The following is a 20,971-nucleotide window of genomic DNA, read 5'->3' as shown; positions in this document are numbered from 1 at the left end:
GACCGACTCACAGGGCCAAAGGAGTGACAAGAGCGGCGGACGGACACTGGGGGACCCAAACGAGACACACCCTGCGGCAGACAGGTTCCAACCGCCGTAGGTCCGGCGATGCAGGAGTCGGAGGCGTGGTGGGTCCTTGATGTGTTGCGGAGGCCTCAAGTTGTCTGAGTTGCTTAGCTCGCTTCTTCCACGCGCGCAACCTTCTTTTGATTTTCTTTGTCTTCGCTCTCTCCTCCTGACTACTCCGCCATGTATTCCTTCTGCCGTCGATACTTCCAGTCGCTTTGCTCCCGAGCGTGCGACTGCTCGTTTAGCCTTGAAACTGACCTTCTCAATCTCACTGCTGCAAGATGGCACCCTCGAGCTGCGACGCGGGCAGCAGTGAGATCAAGGCGCGATTGCCAAGGCTACTGTGATCGAAATCGTGGACTCTGCCAGGCTTGTGTCGCTGCGGCATCCGGTAGCGGAAAGATCACTAGATCTATCTCGGGAGCGTGCTCGATCAGCCGCGCGCCAGCATATCATGAAGCAAGCATGCTGCTGCCGTGGCTATGTCCGCTACCCCGTCGTGCAGGAGCTGCATGGTCCAAATGCCTCTCCCTCTACCGTGCTTGCAGGAAGCCGTTGGCCCGTCGCCACACTTGCAGGACTTTCCTCATTGATGCTCGCGTGGCGGAGTGAAGCGTGGCATGGGCTGTCCAGCGCTATGTAGTGGCGAATAAGACGGAAATCGGGATGTGGAAGCGGCAGGACTACCACGACAGACTGCGATCCCTGTTTGCGTAGGAGTATAGAAGGCCTGTACTTGGAGCGACATGGCTAGCTGTCGTACCGAGTACTTCTCATGACAGTACTTACGACAGTGAGGTCGCTTGCCTGCGAACCGGGTAGCGCAAAACCTGTACAAGGAGACAAGTATCAACCAAAGGTCCTAGTGCCTTCCCATACCGTCTCAACGAGAGCCGCGGCGACCGCTCGAGCGGGAAGAGTAGCACTGCTTGTTCTTGCCGGCTGCTCGAGCGGACTCACCGACTTCGATACTTGTGCAAGATCGACTTATGTTCGCCGACCACCGGCGATTCTTCCCTCCTTCCAGGAAGATTCAAGCAAAAGCTGCTGCCGCAGGGAAAGGCGGAATCGAGAGTCGAAAGCCGAGGTCTCAGAGAAAGAGAATTAGGTCTGGACCGCCGAAGGAAAGCACAGGCAATCCGAGTGGCAAAGCGACAGAGTAATCGGTAGTCGATGATCATGCACTCGCACAAATACTACTGATAACAGGACAAACACGATTGTCATCCTAGGTCGAAACCCGAGATATCCATGCACGTGCGGGTTGAGAGCTTGACGATGTTCAGGTTGGACGGTTTCAGAGGCAAGGTGCCAATGCACGAGAATGTGCCGCTGTCTCTGTCGTCTTGCCTTGCGGCTTTCCTGTGCTGTTCTTCGGCGGGTCCGGGTGTGACCCTCTTCCTCTGCGCATGAGTTACCGGATGAGGGGTCCGTGCGAGGTTTCCTGACGAGGTTGACCCGATGACGGTCAGCGAGGAAGGACGACGCCTGTTGTGGTCTGTAGAGCTCGTACTTCGGGCTAGATGGCTACAGAGGGCCGGGGAGTGCGATGGGTTGGGGACAAAAAGGCGTGTGTGCCGTTTTGGCTGGAGGACGTCGGATCCTCTTCATTGGGACGAAAGCTATCGAGAAAGTGGATCCGCCTTGCGGTCAAGAATACCCTGTCTATGGCATGATACGCGATGTGGGGTGGACCGGAAGCAATTCGACACGATCAAACAGCGACGGGGTCTGTTGCAATTTTGGTCAAGTTCGATCTCGACCGAATTGCGATTCTCAAAGCCAGGCAGTCTTTCACCCGCTCGAACCAGGTATGAAGAGATGACGAGTGCTCGCCCCCGCCCGAGTGTACAACCCTCGATAAAATCGGCAACGATGTCGATCTCGTCCAAAGAAGGATCCGACATTCGAGCTGAGTACAAATTCCGCCTTGTATCCAGTCCAGCTCGTGCGCTCGAGGCCGACGTCTGCGCTCGACCCGGTCAGTAGTGCCCCTTGAGACTGCGAGCACGAATCAGCGAGAAGCCTCGCCCTATGAGAGCAATATTGCGAATGTTGTCGCCGAAGTCGCCGGCGACCGCGGGAATTCGCCAGACGAAGAATGTCGCTCAGTGCGGGAGAGGCACCTCCCCTGAAATAAGGGTGTCGGCGGTGATTTCCCCCACCTTAGTCGCCCGCTTCCCATTACTTCGACACTTCGGCCAGAGCTCCGCCCTCGCTCTGATTAACAAGCCATGGGACTCTTCCGACGCTCGTCCAAGTCGAGCCAGTCTGAAGCGTCAAGCGACGTTTCATCCCTCCCTTCATCTGCTTCGACGAGTTCGACCCTTGCATCTCAGTCAGTACATTTAGAGCTTCCACTGTCTCACACCTCACTGACTGCGCGCTCTTTCTACCACAGAGCTTCGTCGAAGAAGGTCCGCGCATCGGACCTTTCGTTTCCCCTCAATTCTGCCTCTCCGAACTCCCGGATCCTGTCTTTGCCTTCCGATGCGCCGAACGGCTCTCCAAAACCCGCAAGAAGGGGCTCGACTCTCGGGAATAGCATGCACGATGAAGATTCCGAGTCGAGCAGACCTGCCTCGCTTCGCCGAACCACTTCGCAGGGTTCCGTAAGCGCGGCGTCGCGTTCTGTCGCGGCCGTAGGCGCCGGAGTTGGAGCGGTCAGTATCGGGAACAGCTCGCGAAAGTCATCGGCGCATTCTGAGGATGAGTCCGCCGGCGACTCTTCGAGCGAGTTTGAAGAAGCAGTCGAGGAACAGGAGGATTCCGTCGTTAGCGACGAAGCAAGAGTTCGCCCTCGTCCCGGCAGGCGCTCGAGCACGTCGAGCGGCAAGAGACGGACGGGTCCCATGAGCAAAGCGGCAAGGATCGCCAATGACAAGATGGAGGAAAACGTCAAAACTAGATCGAAAATTGGCAAACCCCTAGCATCACTCACGGCAGAAGACGTCAAGTTGACCGAAGCCGATATCAAGGAAGATATTGCCGTCGTATGGAAAGCCATGTGAGGCGATATACGTCTTTCTGTCGCCATTATTCTGTCGCTGACTTGTCTTTCTCAGGCATCTCTTCTTGTCATCTCGTATGATCGAAGCCGAGGATATCTGTCTAGCGGCTTGCGACCACAGGCTGTACTACAGTGTCGGCTACTCGCTCATTCAAGTCATCAAATCCCTCGCAACCTTTGAGCCAGAGGACCTCGAGGCCGCAATCCAGTGCTGCCGAGACTCGATCCACATAACACAGCTTCTGCGCAAGAAAGATCACGGTCTTTTCGAAAAGGTTGGCAGTATTGCGAAAGGCTCGACTTCGGTGAACAGCATCCGCTCGATGACGCTCGTCCAGCGACATGCGGAGCTCATTTTCGCCGAATGCACTCTCCTCAAGGTAAGCTATTTCTTGCTGAATCGGCTCCTTCAACGCCGACTGACCACCTGCGGAAGGGGATCATAGGCCGTCCTCGGTATTATCTATTCCGGTGATTTCATCGCATTCCTCAAAGAAGCGCTCAACATGCGCAATGCCTACGCCATCTACAGAACCCTCGCTAGTTTCGTCGAAGCTGCCGATGCTGCGTATTTTGGGGAGGGCACCGAAGATCCCGCAATCGATGAGGATTTCCGTTCCGGCGTCAGGCTCGGCAATGGAATGATTAGCCTTATCCTCTCCCTACTCCCGGCGACCGTGCTCAAGATCATGTCGGTCTTTGGGTTCTCGGGGGATCGCGATTGGGCTTTGTCGACCCTGATGGCAGCGGGAGGCTGGAAAGCTGGACAAAAAGAGCCTAACAAAGATCCTGAGAAGGAAGGAATCCGCAAGCCCATCTGCGATATGGTGCTCTTGATGCATCACCTGGTAATCTCGAACTTCCTGCCGTGAGCGACTTCTAGTTTGACTGTCTGTCACGAGGATGTCGAGCTGATCATCATTCCGCTATCAGGGTCGGCGGCGTCGACGTTCCGACCGCCGGCAACATTCTACACTATAACCTCGAGCGATATCCTACTGGGTGCGTTCGATTCCGGCAGGAGATACCGATACCGGCACAATGCTGATCGATCTTGCGCGGCGATAGGATCTTCTTCCTGTACTTTGCAGGTCGATTACATTCGACTGAAACGCAGCTCGACGACGCTGCAAAGTCTTTCCACCTCGCGATTCAAGCTCAGCGGGAATACATCCAGCTCGGTCACATTTGCTACTGGTGATTCAGCTTTATTCTGGTCTTACTTTCAGCGCTGACGCTGATCGTGCGTTGCGTCGCGGCTCCCTCAGGGATCTTGGACTCGTCTCCTTCGCAATGGGCAATTGGGAGAAAGGCTATCAATGCTTCAACCTGCTGTCGAAAGAGTCTAACTGGTCCAAGGTTCGTTTCTTTCTCAACGTGCTGCATTCCGCTCTGTCACTCACCAGTATTCGATAGGCGATATACGCGTATGCCAAAGCAGCAACTCTTTACGAGGAGGGGACGGATTTGGCGCAAGCCAACGACATCATGAAGCGCGTTCCGGACCTCATGCAGCGCATTGCAGGCAAATCGATCCCCCTCGAGAAATTTGTCGCGCGCCGCGCGCGCAAGTTTGTGACACAGGGCAACCGGCTCACGCTGCCGGGAGTCGAGCTCGCATACGTTTTGAACTGTCTCGGCCTCAGTCCGCGATACGTCCTGTTCGAACGGCACCTTGACCAAGTCTCGCACGTACTGGCCGACTTGCACCAAGTCAAGGAGCCCGCGTCGTATGGTCAAGGGTCTGATGAGTATTGGGATGGTAAGCGAATCTTGCTTGAGTGAATATGGACATCCTGACAGACCATGCTGACTCTCATCCATTGTAGATTACTGCCTCGCCCACTTCCTACGTGGAGTTATTCTCAGATTCATTGCGCACCCCGAGCCGCACGTTATCGCTCGTCCGGAAAAATCCCAGATCCCGATCGACGAAGCAGACGAGCAAGCGCTCATCTCATTCAAGTGAGAACGCCTCACTCTGCTCTCAATGCTCGGCTTCGCAACATGAGCTAATTCCGAACGCTTTGCCTACCTCAGCAATGTCCTCAAGCATGGCAAGGACATCAGTCACGATCATCACTTGATCTGGTTCACGCGTAAGTCGCACTCTCTCGTCGTTTCTGAGTGACTTCGAGAGGAGCTGAATGGATCATGTGAGGAGGGCAGATTATGAGCTCGGTCGTTTGTTTGATTCGAAAGGTGAATGGTCGAAAGCACGCGAGCAGTTCGAAATCGTCATGAGTGGGAAAGGAATGGAGTTCAGTACTAAGAAAGGAAAGGGCAAAGTCAGCCTACAGGTATGGCACTTTCTCCGCTCTCGCTCGTTTGGCGCGCGTGCATGTGTGGTTCGAGGTCCAGCATTGACGAGCTCCTTCTTCGGACAGAACATGGCCGTATTGCGCAGCAACGCGGGACTCGCAATGCTGCAGGAAAAGGGCCACTAACCTCGCCTATTTATCAAGATCGCATCTCCGGTTTCGCCCCTAACGTTTAGTATTTTGGCTCAAGTCGATTACGCTGTTGTTCGCTCGTATGCATCTCGACAACATTCACGCTGAACTTAATGTATTACTATGTATTAAATTTACAAAAGCTGTGCCGAATTTCCGTCAGGGATCTTCTGTTTCTGGTAACAGCCGTACCGTCTTGACGATTTTGATATGTGGCTGTCCTTCCTGTACGCGCCCACGTTTTTGAATTCAAAGTTCAGCTCTAGTCATGGGTGGGAGATGGGAACATCCGAGAGGACATAGGGAAACATTCGCGCAAGCTTCACCTCGAGGAATTCGTCGCCCACAGTGTTCCAGCCCAACCTCGTGTAAAAGTCGACCGCGATACACTGACTGTACGCGATGATGTCGACTTGACGTTTGTCGAGCGTGACAGTCTTGCACAACCCTGGTTGTCGTCGTTCGAGATGCGAAATGAACTCGTGTTCAAGGAACCGGCCGGCTCCGGTCCCACGAAACTCTGAACGGATGGCGAATCGACCTAGTTTGAGCAAGTCTGGATGTGCTGCATAACTAAAAGAGCGCCTCGATTGAGAGGGATCAGAAGCTCTCTCCATTCTTCCTTAGACCAAATTGTCTATTATTTGTATTTCCGGATCCACTGACCATCTCAGAGTACCGACATCTCTCGATGCGCCATCAGAGTCGACTTGTTCGAGAAGAAAATGATCACAGTGAGGATCTTTCCTTTCAACGAATTGCAAGCGGGTTGTCAATCTATCGCGGATTCGGTGCTTTCCGAGAGGCAAGTAGGGACACTCACTCGTCGACTTCAATCGCTGGATCGTACCCTTGTTCGATGCAAAAGACCTGTAGTAGCCGGATCAGTCACATGGGAGTCCAAAGTCGAGTAGCAAGCAAACTAAGCCTGTGTGTGTGTGTACTGACCTCGTTTCGGATTGCCATACATCGTTGGAGCTCCTGCGCAGTCGTGCATAGCCGAACCGAGTACTTTCGGGAGTCGCAAGATGAAGCGGGGGTCGACATGAGATCCACGCAGGCTGGCTTGTTGTGACCTGATGAGGTCCAAACAGGGATGCTGTGGCACTTCCGGGCACAGTCGGAGCGGTTGTTCTCGATCGAGCAGAACTGGCAGACGGAAACAAACAATCGAGCACCCGCAAACATGACTCGCACGAGAAGAATCATGTGTAGTATTGACAACAGACAACAACCAAAGCATCGAAATGAAGATGAAAGGAGGGTGTACAACGTAAAAGCTAGGAGGGAGAGTACAATGTAAAAGCTCAGTCGTCCTTGTCCACCTGTTGCGTTTCTGTCTCGAAATCGCCCAGCAACAGCCCCGCGAACCCGCTTGGGGTCTGAGGTCCCGCAGTCGGGGTCAACAAATCGTCCGAATCCTGACGATGAAACGTTCGCGACGAGTTGGACGCGAGGGACGGGGAGGAAACAGGAGGTGGAGATGAAGTTGTCACCACACTGAGCGGTGAGCGCAACGGTGCGGCCTTTGATGATGATGGCATCGGTGTCGAGGCCGTTATGGTTGAAGAACGCGAGCGTCGGTCCGAGGACGATCCGGTCGAAGGTGGAGATCGGTGGTGCTGAGCGCCTGAAGAGGACCACGAGCGGGACCTTCTCGTTTTCGATACGATCAGCTCCGACGCTCCATGCTGACGGGCCTCTTCGATCGACATCATGACCTAAAGTAGACCCCCAGCAAATTTTCAGTCATTCGTCAGAGCGAGGGAGACGGAACTGAAGGAGACGTACCGGCTGGTAGACAGTCACCATCCTGGCATTTTCGGACCCGCACGAGGCATCCGAAGGCAGAGGAAAGCTTGTTTTATGCGGGGAGCTTGGTGTCACGCTCACGAGCGGGACGAGCGCGGCCTCGCCATCGGAACGAGTGGGACGGGGCAGCAAGAAGATCCGAGCGTCGTCGGTCGCCCTCCTGCTAGACCCGGAGCTATCCCGATCCTTCGCTTTCCCTTTGCCTTTGGACGAAGACGGCGAACGCAGGGAGGGTGCTTCGTCGACGGGAGAAGTGTAGTACCGTTCACTCATCAGGTCTGGCTCGGCGTTCATGGCGGTGTCGATGCGCAGATCACTGCTTCCGGAGGGCTGCCGTCTGCGCGATGCAGGTCCAGCACTCATCGCCATCGCTGCACGGGTCGAGGATGCATTCCTCGAGCTCGCGAGTTGGGCGTAGTACCCGAGCAATTGAATCGCCGCGTACGCTCGCACGCCTTCGACGACTCCAAAGATGGTCAGGCTCGTGACGACCGTGCTGGCGAACCGTTCCTCACATGCCTCGAGAGAGAGGCCCAACAGGTCTGGCAAGCCCCACCCGAGGTCGTCCGCACTAGGCGAGTTCGAGTTGGACAAGGTTTGGCAGATGGTCGTCGTGATCGAGCGTGAAGACGAACTCGAGACTGAAACCAAGATGGTCGACAACAGCAACAGGAAGAGATCGAGTGCGATCGACAGGAACGAGTTGAGGGTGAACAGTCGCAACAAGGGCAGCGAAGTCTGTTTGAGCGCGAACCCCGTGACCAGGCGGCATTAGCGTCATTTGCTCGTCCTGATCCCAAGGACATGCACTCACCGTCAGAATAGCGTAGATGCCACAGCCTGCAATCGCGACCGAGCAGAGGGACCACAGCTGGGTTGGCGGGGAATCAGTCAGGGACAAAGATGATGAGCGACTTGACCTCATGAGCCTCGGCATCGACAATCGCGCTCGAGACGACTCACCCTCGCAATCCTAACGAGCGCAATGATCCCATATAGCCTTCCTTGACCCTCGTCTTCGCCTCCGCGCTCGTTGCCGTCCGTCTCACCGAGCACGGCCTTGAGCGATTCCGACAAGTTCGAAAGCTTGGCCGCGACGACCCAATGGAACCAGAGTAGTCCAATCGCGATTAGGATCATGGTGAGTCTCCGACGATGCCATGGTGGAGCTGAAAGCGGCGGCATGATCGAAGTGTTGCAGGTGTAGAAGCCCAAGACTTTCTCGGCGTCTGATCGCCGGTCGAAATGTGTAATCGGTCTCACGTCTCCGAATCCGAGACCGTTCGAAAGTGTAAAGTGCCTGACGTTTTGCAAAGTACAGTCACTATCTAGTCGAGCTACAATGGAACGGCGTGAACGTAACGAAAAAGAGAAAAAAGGAGAGAACGACAGTATGGACATGTAGAGAAGGGTAAAGCAGAAATAATGATGCGGCATGCTCGAGAATCCGAGAGCGGTTCGCAAGGGGTATAAAGTGTCGAGATACAAGAGAAAAGATTAGGCATAGAAGCGGATCTGCGAATGGCTCAAGCGACCACCGGGATCGGTCCGAGAAGGTTCCCGTCCGTATCGGTCCGATGCCGAGCGCGACGACTGCGACCGTTGAGCTCGTTCGAAGCGGGAGAAGGCGGCTTGCTCGTACATCCAGTCGTCGTCGCCTCCGTAGGCGACAGGCAGACCGGCTCCTCGCAATACAGCGGTGGCGACGGCGACTTGGTTGGCGACAGAGCCGGACTCGAGGCACCTCGACTCCGCGGGGAGTGGGGATAGGTACGCTGACGATTGCTGGGAGGAGGTGGAGGCGAAGGGGAGGAGCGAGAAGAAGACTGCTTGGAGCGGCTTGGCGAGCGAGGAGGCAACGACGCAGAAGCAGACACCGTCGAAGAGCGAGATTGATAAGCTGGAGGATGAGCGTTTGAAGGGGAGCCTATCGGGTTGCCGTGTCGATCGACGTAGACCGGCAGCAGGACGAGACGCGGTTTGCTCGAGGTAGATGCGGAAGAACTTTGCGATCGAGGCCTCGCGAGCGCTGGATCCGAGTACCGCGGAGGGAGTCCAGTCGAAGGCAGCGTGTTGCTCCTCCTGGCCCACGATCCCTCTGATCGGCTTTGTTGTCCGGACGAGCTGGACGAGAACGACCGCGTGCGACGCTTTGACGAGAGCGCTTCCTCGAGACCTCGCGAAGTTTTCGTGACCTGCTGCATCTCCGAGTCTCGATCGCTGATCATCTCTGGCCCATCGTCGACCCACGCGTCGCCCACAGCCGCATATTCGCGTTCCCGGAGTTCAGCGTTCATCTCCCAGCTGACCCAAACTCCGTAGATCCTGAGGCCCGCGGCAATGACGCAGCCTGCGATGACTTTGTACATGCCGGACTGCCACGACTCTTCGCACGCCTCGACGCCCCAGGACATGATGTCGATCCCGCCCGCGGCAGCCCACGAGCTCGACTCGCGTTCCCGCAGGATCGGTCCGGTCGCGGCAGGCGAGTAATCGAAGAAGAGGACCGACGAGCAAAGGAGCGAGCCGAACGTCGGTGCGAGAGAAGGTGTGAATGTCAGGAGCGACAAGGTGAACGTAAGAAGGAACGTCAATAGGAGGTCTGCGAAGGTCGAAACGGCAAAGATGCGATGCATTGCGGCGTTGCGCTGCAGTAGAAGGGAGAGAGCAACGCAGCGAGTCAGGACCGAGGCGACCGAAGGGGATCCGAGGTCGAGACGAGGACAGAAACGTACTGTGAAGATGCCGATGACTCCAGCGAGCGAGCCAGTCGCTGAGATGACGGCCCACTTGAACGCAGCGTCGCCGGTCCACCATGCGACGACTGCAGCTTGGTCGAGGTCTCCGTCGAGCTGATCCCGCACGGCGGCATTGACAACATAGAGAGTGGTTGCGAGTCCCGACGAGAGCAACAGGGATGAGAACGCGATGATCAGAGCGGGCGTGCGATTCCATTGTGGGTCCTGTTGAGCGCGTTGCTGCTGCTGAGCTCTACGGCGGATCATGGCATCCAACGACTGGCTCAGCGAGAGAGGTAGGCGAAAGAGATTTGGCGAGCTCGAGGCCGAGTCGTCTCCGATGAGCGAAGTTCGGCTTGCGATCTGTTTGCAAATGGTGATGCGTGCGCGACTGTCGGGCTTTTTTCGTTGCGTCCGAGATCTCGAGCTGCCGTTTGACACTGGTCTTGTAGCCCCGTCGAGTCAGAGCCGGGTGAGGTTGTGTAATGGCAGCTGACTGAGATTGATTCGATTTCGCTGCCTCGCTTGTCCGCAAAGTACTGAGACAGTGTTTCACTTTCGCGTCGATCGCTCGCCTTGTCTCGGCCCGCCGCAATTTTTCCCAGAAACAAGCTCGAGTACAGTACCGCGCTTCCCAGGCGGGAACGCAATCAGGTTCTGCTCATTCGATCCGAGAGACTATGTAGTGGAACGGCGGCAACACGACCGGGGCGGATCCGAGGGGCGACAAGCAGAGTACTTAGAATACAGATCAACAGGGTGTAAACAGGTCTACTATCATACGAGAAAGACGATACAACGAGCAGAGCAAAATGTAAGAGGCAACTACCGGGCTTCGGTGTAAGGGTAGTCGAACTTGTTGCCGTTCTTGCGCCAGCGCTTTTGCCTAGAACGCGGTCATATCAGCGTGAGCCACTCGCAAACGCAACCGAAAGGAGAGCATTTTCACTCACTTTCGCTTCGTCGTGACATGTTCGGTCCAGGCTTCTGTGCAGTGTTTCGCTTTGTAGGCGCGGATGAATGAGGGATCCCTGACAACGAGAAATCCAGACGGTCAATTGCTGCGGCAGACGCGGCGATGAGCGCGTGAATGCCGACTCACCAGAGCTCTGACGCGATGCCGAGATCCTTGCAGCACCTCATCAGCGCGTTGCTCTTGCATCCTTCGGTGGCGGTGGGCATCCCACTCGGGTCAAAGAACGTCTGCTCGCCTCGCGCCACACTCACGAGCCTGTACAGAGAGTGGATCATGGCATCAGCACGACGCGGGGTGGACAGGCGCACCGGAAGAGCTGCTCACCTTCCGCCGGCGATCAGACCCCATTCGCGCGTGACCATTCCCTTCATGACTGTCATCTCGCCTCGTGGCACCATGCCCCATCCTCCGGGTCCGAACGCCTTGTTCAGGATCCTGCGATACAGGATCTCGGGCAAGTACAAGAGACCGTCTGCAACGCGGTTCCAACCAGGAGTCAGTCGAAACTGTCGGCTTTGCACTCCTAAGGGGGGGAAGCTCGGAACAAACCGGGTTTGATCTCAACCTCGTGTGCTTCGAGTGGTCGCATGAGAATGTCGGCTTGGGTCGAGGTGAACGGGGTCGAGGACATGCCGTGAAAGCTGGTCGACCAATCGATCTCGGTGGGTTGCGACGGATTGGGTTCAGATGGAGATGCCGACGCTTGCGCATAAGATGCGAACGTGTCATTTGAAGGCAAGGCGTCTGGCGTAGTAGACTCGCTCGCGATCGCGGAGGAAGAGGTAGGGGCGTCGGCGGCAGCTGTACTCAAGCTAGTGCCGACAGCTTGAGCAGGGGCGACTGGTGTCGGCTTGACCGCGGCAGGAGCCGATGCAGGGCTCGTCGGGGTGCTCGCAGACGCAGCGGGCGTGCGAGATCGAGGGACGTAAGGTCGTCGGAAAGGTGGCGAGCTCGAAGTCGAGCTGACAGCCCGAGCCTGCTGTACTGTGCCTACGACCGATCTGACAGTCCTGTTGAGCATGGTGCAAGTGACGGTGGATCGAGCAAAGTGAACGCGCGAGGCGGTGGAGTGTCAACTTGAAACTGATCAAGTTTCGGAAAACTCGCGACCACGCTTCTTGCCGCTCACCGCCTCTCCAGACGCCATGCCGCTCCCCGCAAAAGATATTTCAAAGATCAGGAACAAGGTCGTCAGGGGCGAGCTGAACCAGAAGCGCAAGAAGGAGCAAAAGCAAGCCAAGCTGAAGAAGAGGATCGCCAGGAAGGAAGCTGAAGCCCGAGGCGAGACCGTCGAACGCGGTAAGGATCTACAAGATGCTGTACTTGGTCTTGCCTGTAAGTGCGTGAAAGCTGAATGTCGTGAGACCTCGTTCTCTTTTAGGCATCACCCGAACTATCGAAAACACTCGCGAATGGCTCGGCGACGAGGATGGCGAATACGCAGACCCTAGGACCCGACCGGCTCCAGTTACTGTCAACGAGCAGACGGGCGATGTCACGGTCGACATGGGCACGCTTGCAAACCTGTTCCCGATTGCCCCTGAACAACCTCAGGCTTCGACTTCGTCCGGCGCTCCAGTAGCGCCGGCCCCAGAGCCCAAAGTCCTCATCACGACCTCGCCAGGAAAGCCTCCATCGCCCTTCACCAAGACGTTCCTCGATGACCTGCAAGCACTGTTCGGAGGCAAGAAACGCGCGGATGTCGTCCCGCGCCGGAGCCCAAAGTTCGAGATGGGCAGGGTTGCAAGGTGGGCACGAGGTCGAGGTTATGGTTGCATCATGGTCGTCGGTGAGGACCACGCGAGACCGAGTGAGTCCTCTCCACTTTACTCCTGTTTGGCCAGGATCGCTGATGTATTCACATTCAGGTTCCTTGACGGTCTCGCTATTGCCGTATGGGCCGACTGCGCACTTCCGCCTGACTGGTATCACCTTGTGCAAGGATATCCCTGTAAGAGCCTTGTGCCGAATCAATGTTAGGTGCCGCCAGCTGACAGATTATGCTGCCGCTCTTGACAGGGTCACGCATCTCCGACTTCCCACCCTCCCGAGCTCGTGTTGAATCACTTCCAGACACCGCTCGGTCTCTCGCTCGCGACGCTCCTGTCCCAAATGTTCCTCCCTCCTTCGCAGGCCGATCTGCTCTCGCGTCAAGGGTTCGTAGGTCGTCAAGTCGTCCTCGCGCAAAACTCGCGAGATTTTGTCTTCATTCGTCGGTACCGGTACATGTTTGCGCTCAAGTCGCACCGATTGGGCAAGACGAAGAATGGTCGCAGCGATGTCGAACGCATGACCGAAGTCAACCCGGACGAGGAGATCGACGACACGATCAAGACTCGATTCCAAGAGATCGGACCTCAGTTCACGATCAAGATGAGATGGATCCGAAGGGGACCGCTGGGCGAGACTGGGGACGAGCGAGACTTGCGCGAGAAGCAGGAACGCGAGACGGGTGAAGCAGCGCAAGAGTTTGGATCGAACGATGGACAAGGACCGGACGACGAACTCAACATTGATGGCGATCACGAGAGTGCGCAGGACGACGAGGATCGCAAAGCCGAGGAGGAAGCGAAACGGGAACTCGGACTGGATCAGTCGGACCGAACAGGTCAACCCAACTTTCCTTCAGCCGTTCCCCCTAGCGCTCCCACGGCGACGTCTGAACCGACAGATCCCGAGAACCCGAACCCCAAGAAGCGCAAACGTCGTTCGAAACCTTCGCACCCGCTGTACCGCCCTTCACCTTCGCCTTCGGTCTCGCCGGAACCCGAACCCGTGCCCTTGCCAAACGCGAATGGCAAGAAGAAGAATCCCGAGTTGGCGAGTGCGCTGAGCACTGTGGGCAAGACGTGGCATGCTGGAAGGGGAGAGGGCGGAGTGCGAGACGCGGCAAAGAGGAGAGAATGGAACTGGGACGTGAGTCGCAAACTCCCTCTCTGGAGACGACTCGCCCTGCTCTCGATGCTGATCCATGCTTACCATTTTCTTCCAGGCGAAAATGCAAGTCTCGAGGAGAAAGTTCTTCCTCTAGGTCTTCTCCCTTGCCGCCCGATATTCGGGTCGCGTTTTTACTCGGTTCTCGAGTGTGTTGTATCGGTGTCAGGCTTTTGTATCTCTCACCTCCTGTGCCGCAATCGCATTGTATTTTCCTTTGCGAGAGAGAGCGACAGCTTCCACCCGAAGCTGCGCTCGCGAGTCATAGATTTGGCTCGTTGACGAATGGCTTGTCCAAGACACTCGCGCTCTCAAATCGTCTGCTCTCTTTCCGGCGAAATCTGACAACGCCGAGGGATATCGGGAATGACGTTTGTACTCCATTCTCCTTGACACACCCAACTTCTACCAATCCGATCACAAAGAAAGAGAATTATGGCTTTCGTGCGCCTTAGTTCTTCTTGCCCTGTGACACCGCAGGAGAGATTCACCGGCACTGGTCAGTATGGGTCCCAAGTAGAACAAAGAGGAGAGGGGTTGTAAGGCGTACGAGCGACATCTTGTAGACACCTTGGGTGATACCGGCGATTCCGACGGTGAACAAGGTCATGAAGGCACCTGTGGTAAGAACATGAAGAGAGGACCGTGAGCGACCACGTTCAGCGCAGGGACGAGGGGAGGGGGGGACCACGAATCGACGGGATCGTGAGCCGAGGAGATGAAGGAGACTTACCCATGTAGAGACGCGCGCGGGGGACCTTCTGGTACACAGGTCGATGGTCGGCCTACACAGGTACAGCCAAGGTAGAGGCACGGAGTGAGTCACGGTCGGAGCAGGCGGGACTCGATTCGATTGATGAAAACGGGAGGAACAGGTTCACGCGGACTGACCTGGAACCGCTTCTGCTGTTGCAGGATAGTGTTGGGTCGGTTAACGAGGGCGTCAAGCATCTTTGAAGGATCACGTAGAGGCGCGGGACTCGGACGGGAGGGCTAGGGATTCGCTCGCGATGTGTGGATCGTTGAATTGGTGGTCCTTTGCCGCTTCTCGCTCGACTCGCTCTGGGAAATTCTCGAATAGCTGTGCATACATGTGACAGGTTCTCTGCTCGGTCAGACTAGCAAACCTTGGACTTGTGCAAAAAAGGGGCGGCTATGATAGGGTTTTCCTCGGGCCGCAGCGTCGACCCGCATGCGATGGACCTTCCCTTCGTTCCCGCTCAACCGAAATAGCTACCTGCGACCACCCATTGCAACAGACTTTGCGCCAAGGGCTATCACTTTGTTGCCTTGAACATCGCCTCTGTCCAACACCTCGCAAGCTCCCCACTTGGATTCAACACATCGAACCTTATGACCTACTCGACTCTCCTTGGTGAGAAAGGCGACTCGGTGTACGACCGATGCCTCGCTATCCGCATCGCAGTGTTTGTCGACGAGCAGAAATTCACGATGGAAGACGAATTGGATGAGTGAGTCCGGCATCATGTTCCTTCATTTGTCATTGCTATCTAAGTATTATGCTGAAGGAGGATCTGGCTGCAGAAAGGACGAAGCTTCCGATCATCTCCTACTCGTCGACACGCTCGCCGACGGTACGACCCGAGACGTCGGTACGATCCGATGGTTAGTCGGTCTCACGTTCTTAGCTCTGCTCGCTCGAGAATCGACCAGTGCTCCTAATCTTCTTCAAACGTGGTTGGAAAAAAGGTGGCCGATTCCCGGAAAAAACGCAGGCAAGATGGGTCGCGTAGCGGTCGTGCAGAGCTATCGTGGGAAAGGAGTGGGTCGAGTCCTGATTGACGTCCTCGAAGACCATCTCCGTAAACGTCAAGGGAAAGCCGGACAAGCGCTTGTAGGTCACGACAATGTCCTGTCGATCGCTCACGCTCAAGCATATGCGCAGGGATTCTACGAAAAGGTATGTCTAGATAAATCGGATTGTCATCCCTCAAAAGCTCGGTATTGCGATTCGAGCTGACATTGTTGTTCGGCTCCGGCAGAGTGGCTACAGTCGAGAAGGCGAGCCTTTCCTCGAGGTGTGTACCTTTCCAAACACATTTTATCCCGTGGCGCCTGTCCAGTATCTGAAACGATGCTCGCGTATCTCGCAGGACGGTGCGGATCATGTCAAGATGACTCGGACGGTACAGCTCGACGCCGAATCAAGCCGATGCCAGTCATGAGGAGCGGTATTTACATGGTTTGATTGCAAAATGCTTAGATCGATAGAGCGGACGAATACGACTTTCAATAACCCTGTAACTCAGACACTTCAGTGTTGAGCTTGTTGTTTGTGTTGCTGATGTTGATGCTGATGCTGTTGCGACTGCTGATTCTGATGCTCTCCCGACTTTGCTTGACCCCCGTTCTTCTTGGGCCCTCCCGGTCCCGGGTTCTTGACACGTTCGTTGCGATTCGCGACTCCCATCTTGTTCGGTCCCTTCTTGCGGTGGTAGTGAGGCCTCCAAGACTGTTGCTCCATGACGGGCTTGTTCGGATACGCGCCATCATCAATGTATTTGTCCCAGTCTGCCTTGCTCATCGTCCATGGTGCGTGAATGTTCTCGGCGGGAACTTTCGACAGTTGGGGCAACCACGTCTTGGCGTACGAGCCGTCTGGCTGGTAGTCGCGCGACTGCTTGACGCAGTTGAACTGGCGCGCGGCGCGAGGATCGTTTCCAACTCCGGCGACATAGGTCCAGTTACCATAGTTTGCCGAGGGCTATCATAGCATCCATTTGTCAGACGTGCCGCTAGATCAACGGGAGAGATTCCAAGCGTACCTCGTGGTCGATGAGTTGGGACTCGAAGAATTCGGCTCCGATGCGCCAATCATACTCGAGATCTTTGGCCAAGAACGACGCAACGTTCTGACGACCTCGGTTCGACATGTATCTGTCAATTTTTCGAGAGGGGTTAGTTAGCCTAAAGCAAGCAGGACAAGACGGGCACAAATCATCTGCACGGACCCAGTGTTCCTCAATTCTGCCATGTTGGCGTCGATGAAGGGAATTCCGGTTCGTCCCTCGAGCCATCTCCTGGCGGGATGGTCAGGTCCGTCTTCTTCGGGATTCCAGTCTTTCCAGTAGTTGCCCTTGGCGGCCGACCGCTTCGGATCCGTGATCTGCTCGAGTCCACCTAGGTGAAACATGGCGTTACCGAATTTGCTGTCAAGTAGGGCAGAACGATCATCAGCGATTAGGAACAGAAGAACGCCTGAAAAGGAACAGTAGCTTTTACCGCGAGGTGTAGTAGAAGTAGTCTCGCCACAGAATCTCGAATCGAACCCAGTAAGTGTTCTGTGTGGATCCATGACGGTCCTCGTGATCGCTAAGGTATTGCATGACGGTTCGGGGCGAGACCATGCCGTGTGCGAGGAAAGGCGACAACTTGGTGCTGAACGCATGACCGAGAAGTCCATTGCGAGTTTGCTACAAGGACAGTGTGCGCGAGCGTCAGGATCACGTCAAGTTCGGTACACCGGCCAGCGAGCTCACCTTGTACGTCGCAACGGGCGAGTGCTCGCCCTGATGGAAGTACCATTCGAGACGTTCCATGGCGCTCGTCTCTCCTCCATGGTACGGGAACGCCGTGTGCTTGGCGAGTTCGGGTTTGACGGTCGTGTCGACAATGTTGCCGGCAGCCTTTAGCGGTTCGACAAGGTGGGCAATGACCTCCTTCGGATCGACGGTATCGTCAAACTTCTCTCCGTAGCCAGTGTATGAGCCTGAGGACAGGGTAGGGAACGGCTTGAATTGCTTCGGCGTCGGAAGCGGGTCTCGACCGACTTGTGGCAGTCCTTCAACACGTTTCCGGAACGGAGTGAAGACGTCGGGGGTCTTTGAGACGGGGAAGGGAAGGTCGTCGACGTGCACTGGATACTTGGAGACATTGTCAGCTCTGGCCTTCGAAGGAAGAAAAAGTTTCTTGGCTGAATGACCCACCGAGAGGAGCCTGGTCGTAGAGCTTGAGTTTGACGCCTTGCGCAGAGGTGACCTCTTCAAGTTTGCGCTCGATGACGATTTCTTCCGAGTAGAACTATTGAACGAGTGAAGGCGGGAGTCAGCCAAAGGTGATCCTACAGAGCAGGTCAAGCATCGGATGTGGCTGCAGCGTTCGAATGTTCCAGAAGCCCAGACTTGCCTCTTTCTGGAACAGGACATCCTGTACTTGATCACCGTTGTCCTTGAGCTGCTTGATCACAGCTTCGACAACCTTCTCGAGCTTGCCCCAGCGCACGAGAAGGTCCGACTTGTGCGACCGCAAGTTCTGCTTCAAGTCGTACACTCCTTCGGCGATGAACCTTGACACATACGCGATTAACATGAGCAATCGTTCCGCTACCTCGGTCGATGGAGATGCGATGCAGGATCGCTGGAACTGGCGTCACTCACTGTGCTCGAAACTCGGACGTCCTCCAGAAGCCGCACACGCGCGTCTTGGCGGGAGGTCCTTCGCGCTTGTAGCCTGGGAAGCCAGAGAGTTCCAAGAAGCGTTCATCGAAGACGTAAATCGGAAGAACGTGAGTTGCATCAGATTTCGGGTCGTGAGCGGTCGAGAAAAGCACGTTGTCGTGGATCCTGGGTAGACACACGATTCAGTACGCAGGTGAGATAGTGCTCGCTGCTGTGAAGCTTACCGGAGATCGCCACGATGAAGCGTGAGAGTGATCTTCCTCGCCATCGTCGAAAGCAGATGACGTCGTTGTATCGAGGTAGTGACAGAGAATGACAAGGCTCTGCGGGTGCACAGTAGCCACGTCGTTGTGGTAGATGAGTGGAAGCAGCAAGCAGGCGAATAGGCGATCGAGAGAAATTGGCGCCAAATACGCACGCGACTTGACCGGGCCATCAGTGACGATTCACAAAATTTTCTGTCTCGCTCGCAATCGCGCACGGTACCTGCTCATCAATAAGATGCTCTCGCGATTCGAAAATCCTCGTGGCAACAGGTGGAGATGCCACTCGCGATGAGCCTGCATTTTTTCTATGTGCGACAAACGAATTACTCCATCTCTCTACCACGCTGTGACATCTCCCTCGGCTTCTCCAAACAAGCTCGCCTTGGCGGGCTCGAAGCCGTCTCCAGCGGTTTGCTCCTCGACGAGCGGTTCGCCCTCATAGATTCCGGGCAACCGCGCGTGCAGGAACCGCAGGACGTGGTTGTTGATCTGTTCAAACTCGAGCAGGAAACCGTCGTGACCGTCCGGCGAGTCGATCACGACGAGCTCGGCGTCTCGCATCGACGCAGCGAGTTCCCGTTGCTCCGTCAGGGTGAACAATCCATCTGTTGAAATGGCAATCACGAGAGCGCCCGCCGGGATGAGCGAGAGCGGAGGTGGAGACAGTGGTCGATCGCGCCCAACGTCGTGCGAGTCCATCTTGCGGGTCAGGTGAATGTAGCAGTTCGCGTCGAAGCGAGAGACAAATTTGTCGCCTTGGTACCGGAGGTACGACTGGGCGCTGAAAATGGGGGGCGGAGATGGGGGAGGAAGCGGCTCGCCGTTCGAGGCGAGCGGCAGTGCGGATGTAGAAGAACTCGGTGGAGGAGACACGGCGCGCGAGGAAGGTCGATGACCATCGTTGTGGAACGCTTCGGCCCGTTCGGCCATCGTTCTCGGGGTACCGTGCGCGTCCGTCATCTTCCCTCGCGGCAACGCTGCTGCCTTGGGTTTTGCCCGTCCTTCACTATCAGAATCCACCTCTTTGCGTCCGAATCGGCTCTCGAACGAATCCCGCGAGCGGTACGTGAGCAACGCGGCCATCCTCGCGGCCGACAATCCTCGCTTGGGGCCCTCGCCGTCGGCATCGTACCATCCCGATTCGTAATCCGGGTCCGAATAGATACTCTGTCGCTGAGCTTCACCCCACGAGATGCCCCATGCCGAGTGCCGCGCTGAAGTTGCAATCGGGCAGATGTTGCGCACGTAACCTTGAGGAGTCGTGAGCGGCCATTCGAGAACGGCCATGCCACCCATAGAGCCACCGATGACTGCAGCGACCGTGTTGACGCCGAGGTGGTCGAGGATCGTCTTGTGGAGTCTGAGCGCCTCGAGCGGATTCAGGTCAAGGGTCAGCTATGCGAGCGAACCCCGACCGTTGATCTCGTGCAGGTTGTAGCTCACCGGACATCGTCCCTGACCATGGTCTTGGGGAATTCTGGTCCCCACCATTTGCCGTCGTCTCGAGTCTGGTTCTGGGTGACCGGGGACGAGGTTCCGTACGGCGAGCCCATCACGTTTGCACAGAAGATGAAGTAGCGAGTCGGATCGAACGAGCGTGTGCTACCGAGTAGTGGTCCCCACCTGTTGCACGCTCGCGGCAGCGTGAGCGAGCCGACCGAAACAGGATGTGGAGCAGGACACGGGAACACACCAGTCTTCGACGTCACTGCTGCCAGTCAATGCGTGACAGATGACCATAACATTATCTTTGCTGTATGACACGAGTCGAGCGGTGTGTGAGATAGTGGTTCAGGAGTGCGAGAGCTCGACAGAGAGACGAGATGACACGAACTTGGCGTTGAGTTTGCCCCAGGTACGGAACCCTACAGAGACATCCTTGAGGAGCACACCACTCTCGAGCTCGAATTCCGACACGACCGCTACGCTCTGAGACGGGATCAGGCGCGAGAAGCGGTTATTGGCGGCAGGTGGGACGCTATCGGGTCCAAAGACCGTCACTGTACGCCAAAAAGGACAGTCAGCTCGCGCTACAGGAGCAGCCTACAGCGGTGACTTGCCTGTCGGGGCGCGGGTCGCCATAGTTGCGTCGAGTTGGACGAGTCAAAATCGTCTTTCGGAACTTTTGAGGCGCCGCCGTCGATGTTGCAATCGTCGGAAAGGTCGGTCCGGCTACTTCCCTCCTCGTCAAGATGCGCTTTTGACATGGGGTCACTGCAGTACATCGCGTCTCACGGCTGCTTCCCGCTGCTCTCTGCTCTGCACAGGCGCTGCTAAAGTTTACGAATGCGACCT

General features: G+C 56.1%; 9 protein-coding genes across 9 annotated transcripts; 3 read left to right on the top strand and 6 right to left on the bottom strand.

Moving 5' to 3' along the window:
- Window positions 1–2,303: 2,303 nt before the first annotated feature.
- On the top strand, window positions 2,304–5,526 carry JCM15063_003433 (uncharacterized protein; the record flags this gene model as incomplete). Its single annotated transcript, XM_076675354.1, has 12 exons — window positions 2,304–2,407; window positions 2,471–3,076; window positions 3,135–3,459; window positions 3,526–3,947; window positions 4,013–4,081; window positions 4,148–4,276; window positions 4,348–4,438; window positions 4,496–4,841; window positions 4,909–5,044; window positions 5,120–5,178; window positions 5,249–5,379; window positions 5,467–5,526. The coding sequence occupies 12 exons, from the start codon at window positions 2,304–2,306 to the stop codon at window positions 5,524–5,526; spliced, it is 2,478 nt and encodes an 825-aa protein (XP_076537438.1).
- Window positions 5,527–5,691: 165 nt separating this feature from the next.
- Window positions 5,692–6,579, bottom strand: JCM15063_003432 (GNAT family N-acetyltransferase; the record flags this gene model as incomplete). Its single annotated transcript, XM_076675353.1, has 5 exons — window positions 5,692–5,757; window positions 5,859–6,105; window positions 6,199–6,279; window positions 6,356–6,402; window positions 6,481–6,579. 5 exons carry the CDS (start codon window positions 6,577–6,579, stop codon window positions 5,692–5,694), a joined length of 540 nt encoding a protein of 179 aa, XP_076537437.1.
- A 260-nt stretch (window positions 6,580–6,839) lies between these two features.
- On the bottom strand, window positions 6,840–8,529 carry JCM15063_003431 (uncharacterized protein; the record flags this gene model as incomplete). Its single annotated transcript, XM_076675352.1, has 4 exons — window positions 6,840–7,253; window positions 7,324–8,082; window positions 8,159–8,215; window positions 8,308–8,529. 4 exons carry the CDS (start codon window positions 8,527–8,529, stop codon window positions 6,840–6,842), a joined length of 1,452 nt encoding a protein of 483 aa, XP_076537436.1.
- Window positions 8,530–8,870: 341 nt separating this feature from the next.
- Window positions 8,871–10,349, bottom strand: JCM15063_003430 (uncharacterized protein; the record flags this gene model as incomplete). The annotated part of the gene is made up of 2 exons (XM_076675351.1): window positions 8,871–9,992; window positions 10,080–10,349. 2 exons carry the CDS (start codon window positions 10,347–10,349, stop codon window positions 8,871–8,873), a joined length of 1,392 nt encoding a protein of 463 aa, XP_076537435.1.
- Window positions 10,350–10,907: 558 nt separating this feature from the next.
- On the bottom strand, window positions 10,908–12,079 carry MGM101 (Mgm101p; the record flags this gene model as incomplete). The annotated part of the gene is made up of 5 exons (XM_076675350.1): window positions 10,908–10,968; window positions 11,036–11,113; window positions 11,185–11,313; window positions 11,383–11,530; window positions 11,608–12,079. The coding sequence occupies 5 exons, from the start codon at window positions 12,077–12,079 to the stop codon at window positions 10,908–10,910; spliced, it is 888 nt and encodes a 295-aa protein (XP_076537434.1).
- Window positions 12,080–12,203: 124 nt separating this feature from the next.
- Window positions 12,204–14,089, top strand: RPF1 (rRNA-binding ribosome biosynthesis protein RPF1; the record flags this gene model as incomplete). Its single annotated transcript, XM_076675349.1, has 5 exons — window positions 12,204–12,357; window positions 12,440–12,868; window positions 12,927–13,009; window positions 13,078–13,974; window positions 14,051–14,089. The coding sequence occupies 5 exons, from the start codon at window positions 12,204–12,206 to the stop codon at window positions 14,087–14,089; spliced, it is 1,602 nt and encodes a 533-aa protein (XP_076537433.1).
- Window positions 14,090–15,345: 1,256 nt separating this feature from the next.
- On the top strand, window positions 15,346–16,178 carry JCM15063_003427 (GNAT family N-acetyltransferase; the record flags this gene model as incomplete). Its single annotated transcript, XM_076675348.1, has 5 exons — window positions 15,346–15,464; window positions 15,538–15,618; window positions 15,703–15,913; window positions 15,996–16,031; window positions 16,107–16,178. The coding sequence occupies 5 exons, from the start codon at window positions 15,346–15,348 to the stop codon at window positions 16,176–16,178; spliced, it is 519 nt and encodes a 172-aa protein (XP_076537432.1).
- An 89-nt stretch (window positions 16,179–16,267) lies between these two features.
- JCM15063_003426 (uncharacterized protein) lies at window positions 16,268–18,678 on the bottom strand (the record flags this gene model as incomplete). The annotated part of the gene is made up of 9 exons (XM_076675347.1): window positions 16,268–16,717; window positions 16,779–16,890; window positions 16,965–17,162; window positions 17,236–17,426; window positions 17,493–17,869; window positions 17,940–18,033; window positions 18,139–18,298; window positions 18,390–18,575; window positions 18,635–18,678. The coding sequence occupies 9 exons, from the start codon at window positions 18,676–18,678 to the stop codon at window positions 16,268–16,270; spliced, it is 1,812 nt and encodes a 603-aa protein (XP_076537431.1).
- Window positions 18,679–19,012: 334 nt separating this feature from the next.
- On the bottom strand, window positions 19,013–20,901 carry MET2 (homoserine O-acetyltransferase; the record flags this gene model as incomplete). The annotated part of the gene is made up of 5 exons (XM_076675346.1): window positions 19,013–20,036; window positions 20,120–20,299; window positions 20,370–20,429; window positions 20,511–20,676; window positions 20,724–20,901. The coding sequence occupies 5 exons, from the start codon at window positions 20,899–20,901 to the stop codon at window positions 19,013–19,015; spliced, it is 1,608 nt and encodes a 535-aa protein (XP_076537430.1).
- Window positions 20,902–20,971: the final 70 nt, after the last annotated feature.

This window comes from Sporobolomyces koalae, assembly GCF_050403365.1.
Source record: "Sporobolomyces koalae JCM15063 DNA, S_koalae_JCM15063T_v1_ctg1, whole genome shotgun sequence".
Lineage (NCBI taxonomy): Eukaryota > Fungi > Basidiomycota > Microbotryomycetes > Sporidiobolales > Sporidiobolaceae > Sporobolomyces > Sporobolomyces koalae.
The sequence above is the reverse complement of the archived record's forward strand: the minus strand, read 5'-3'. Positions and strand labels throughout refer to the sequence as shown.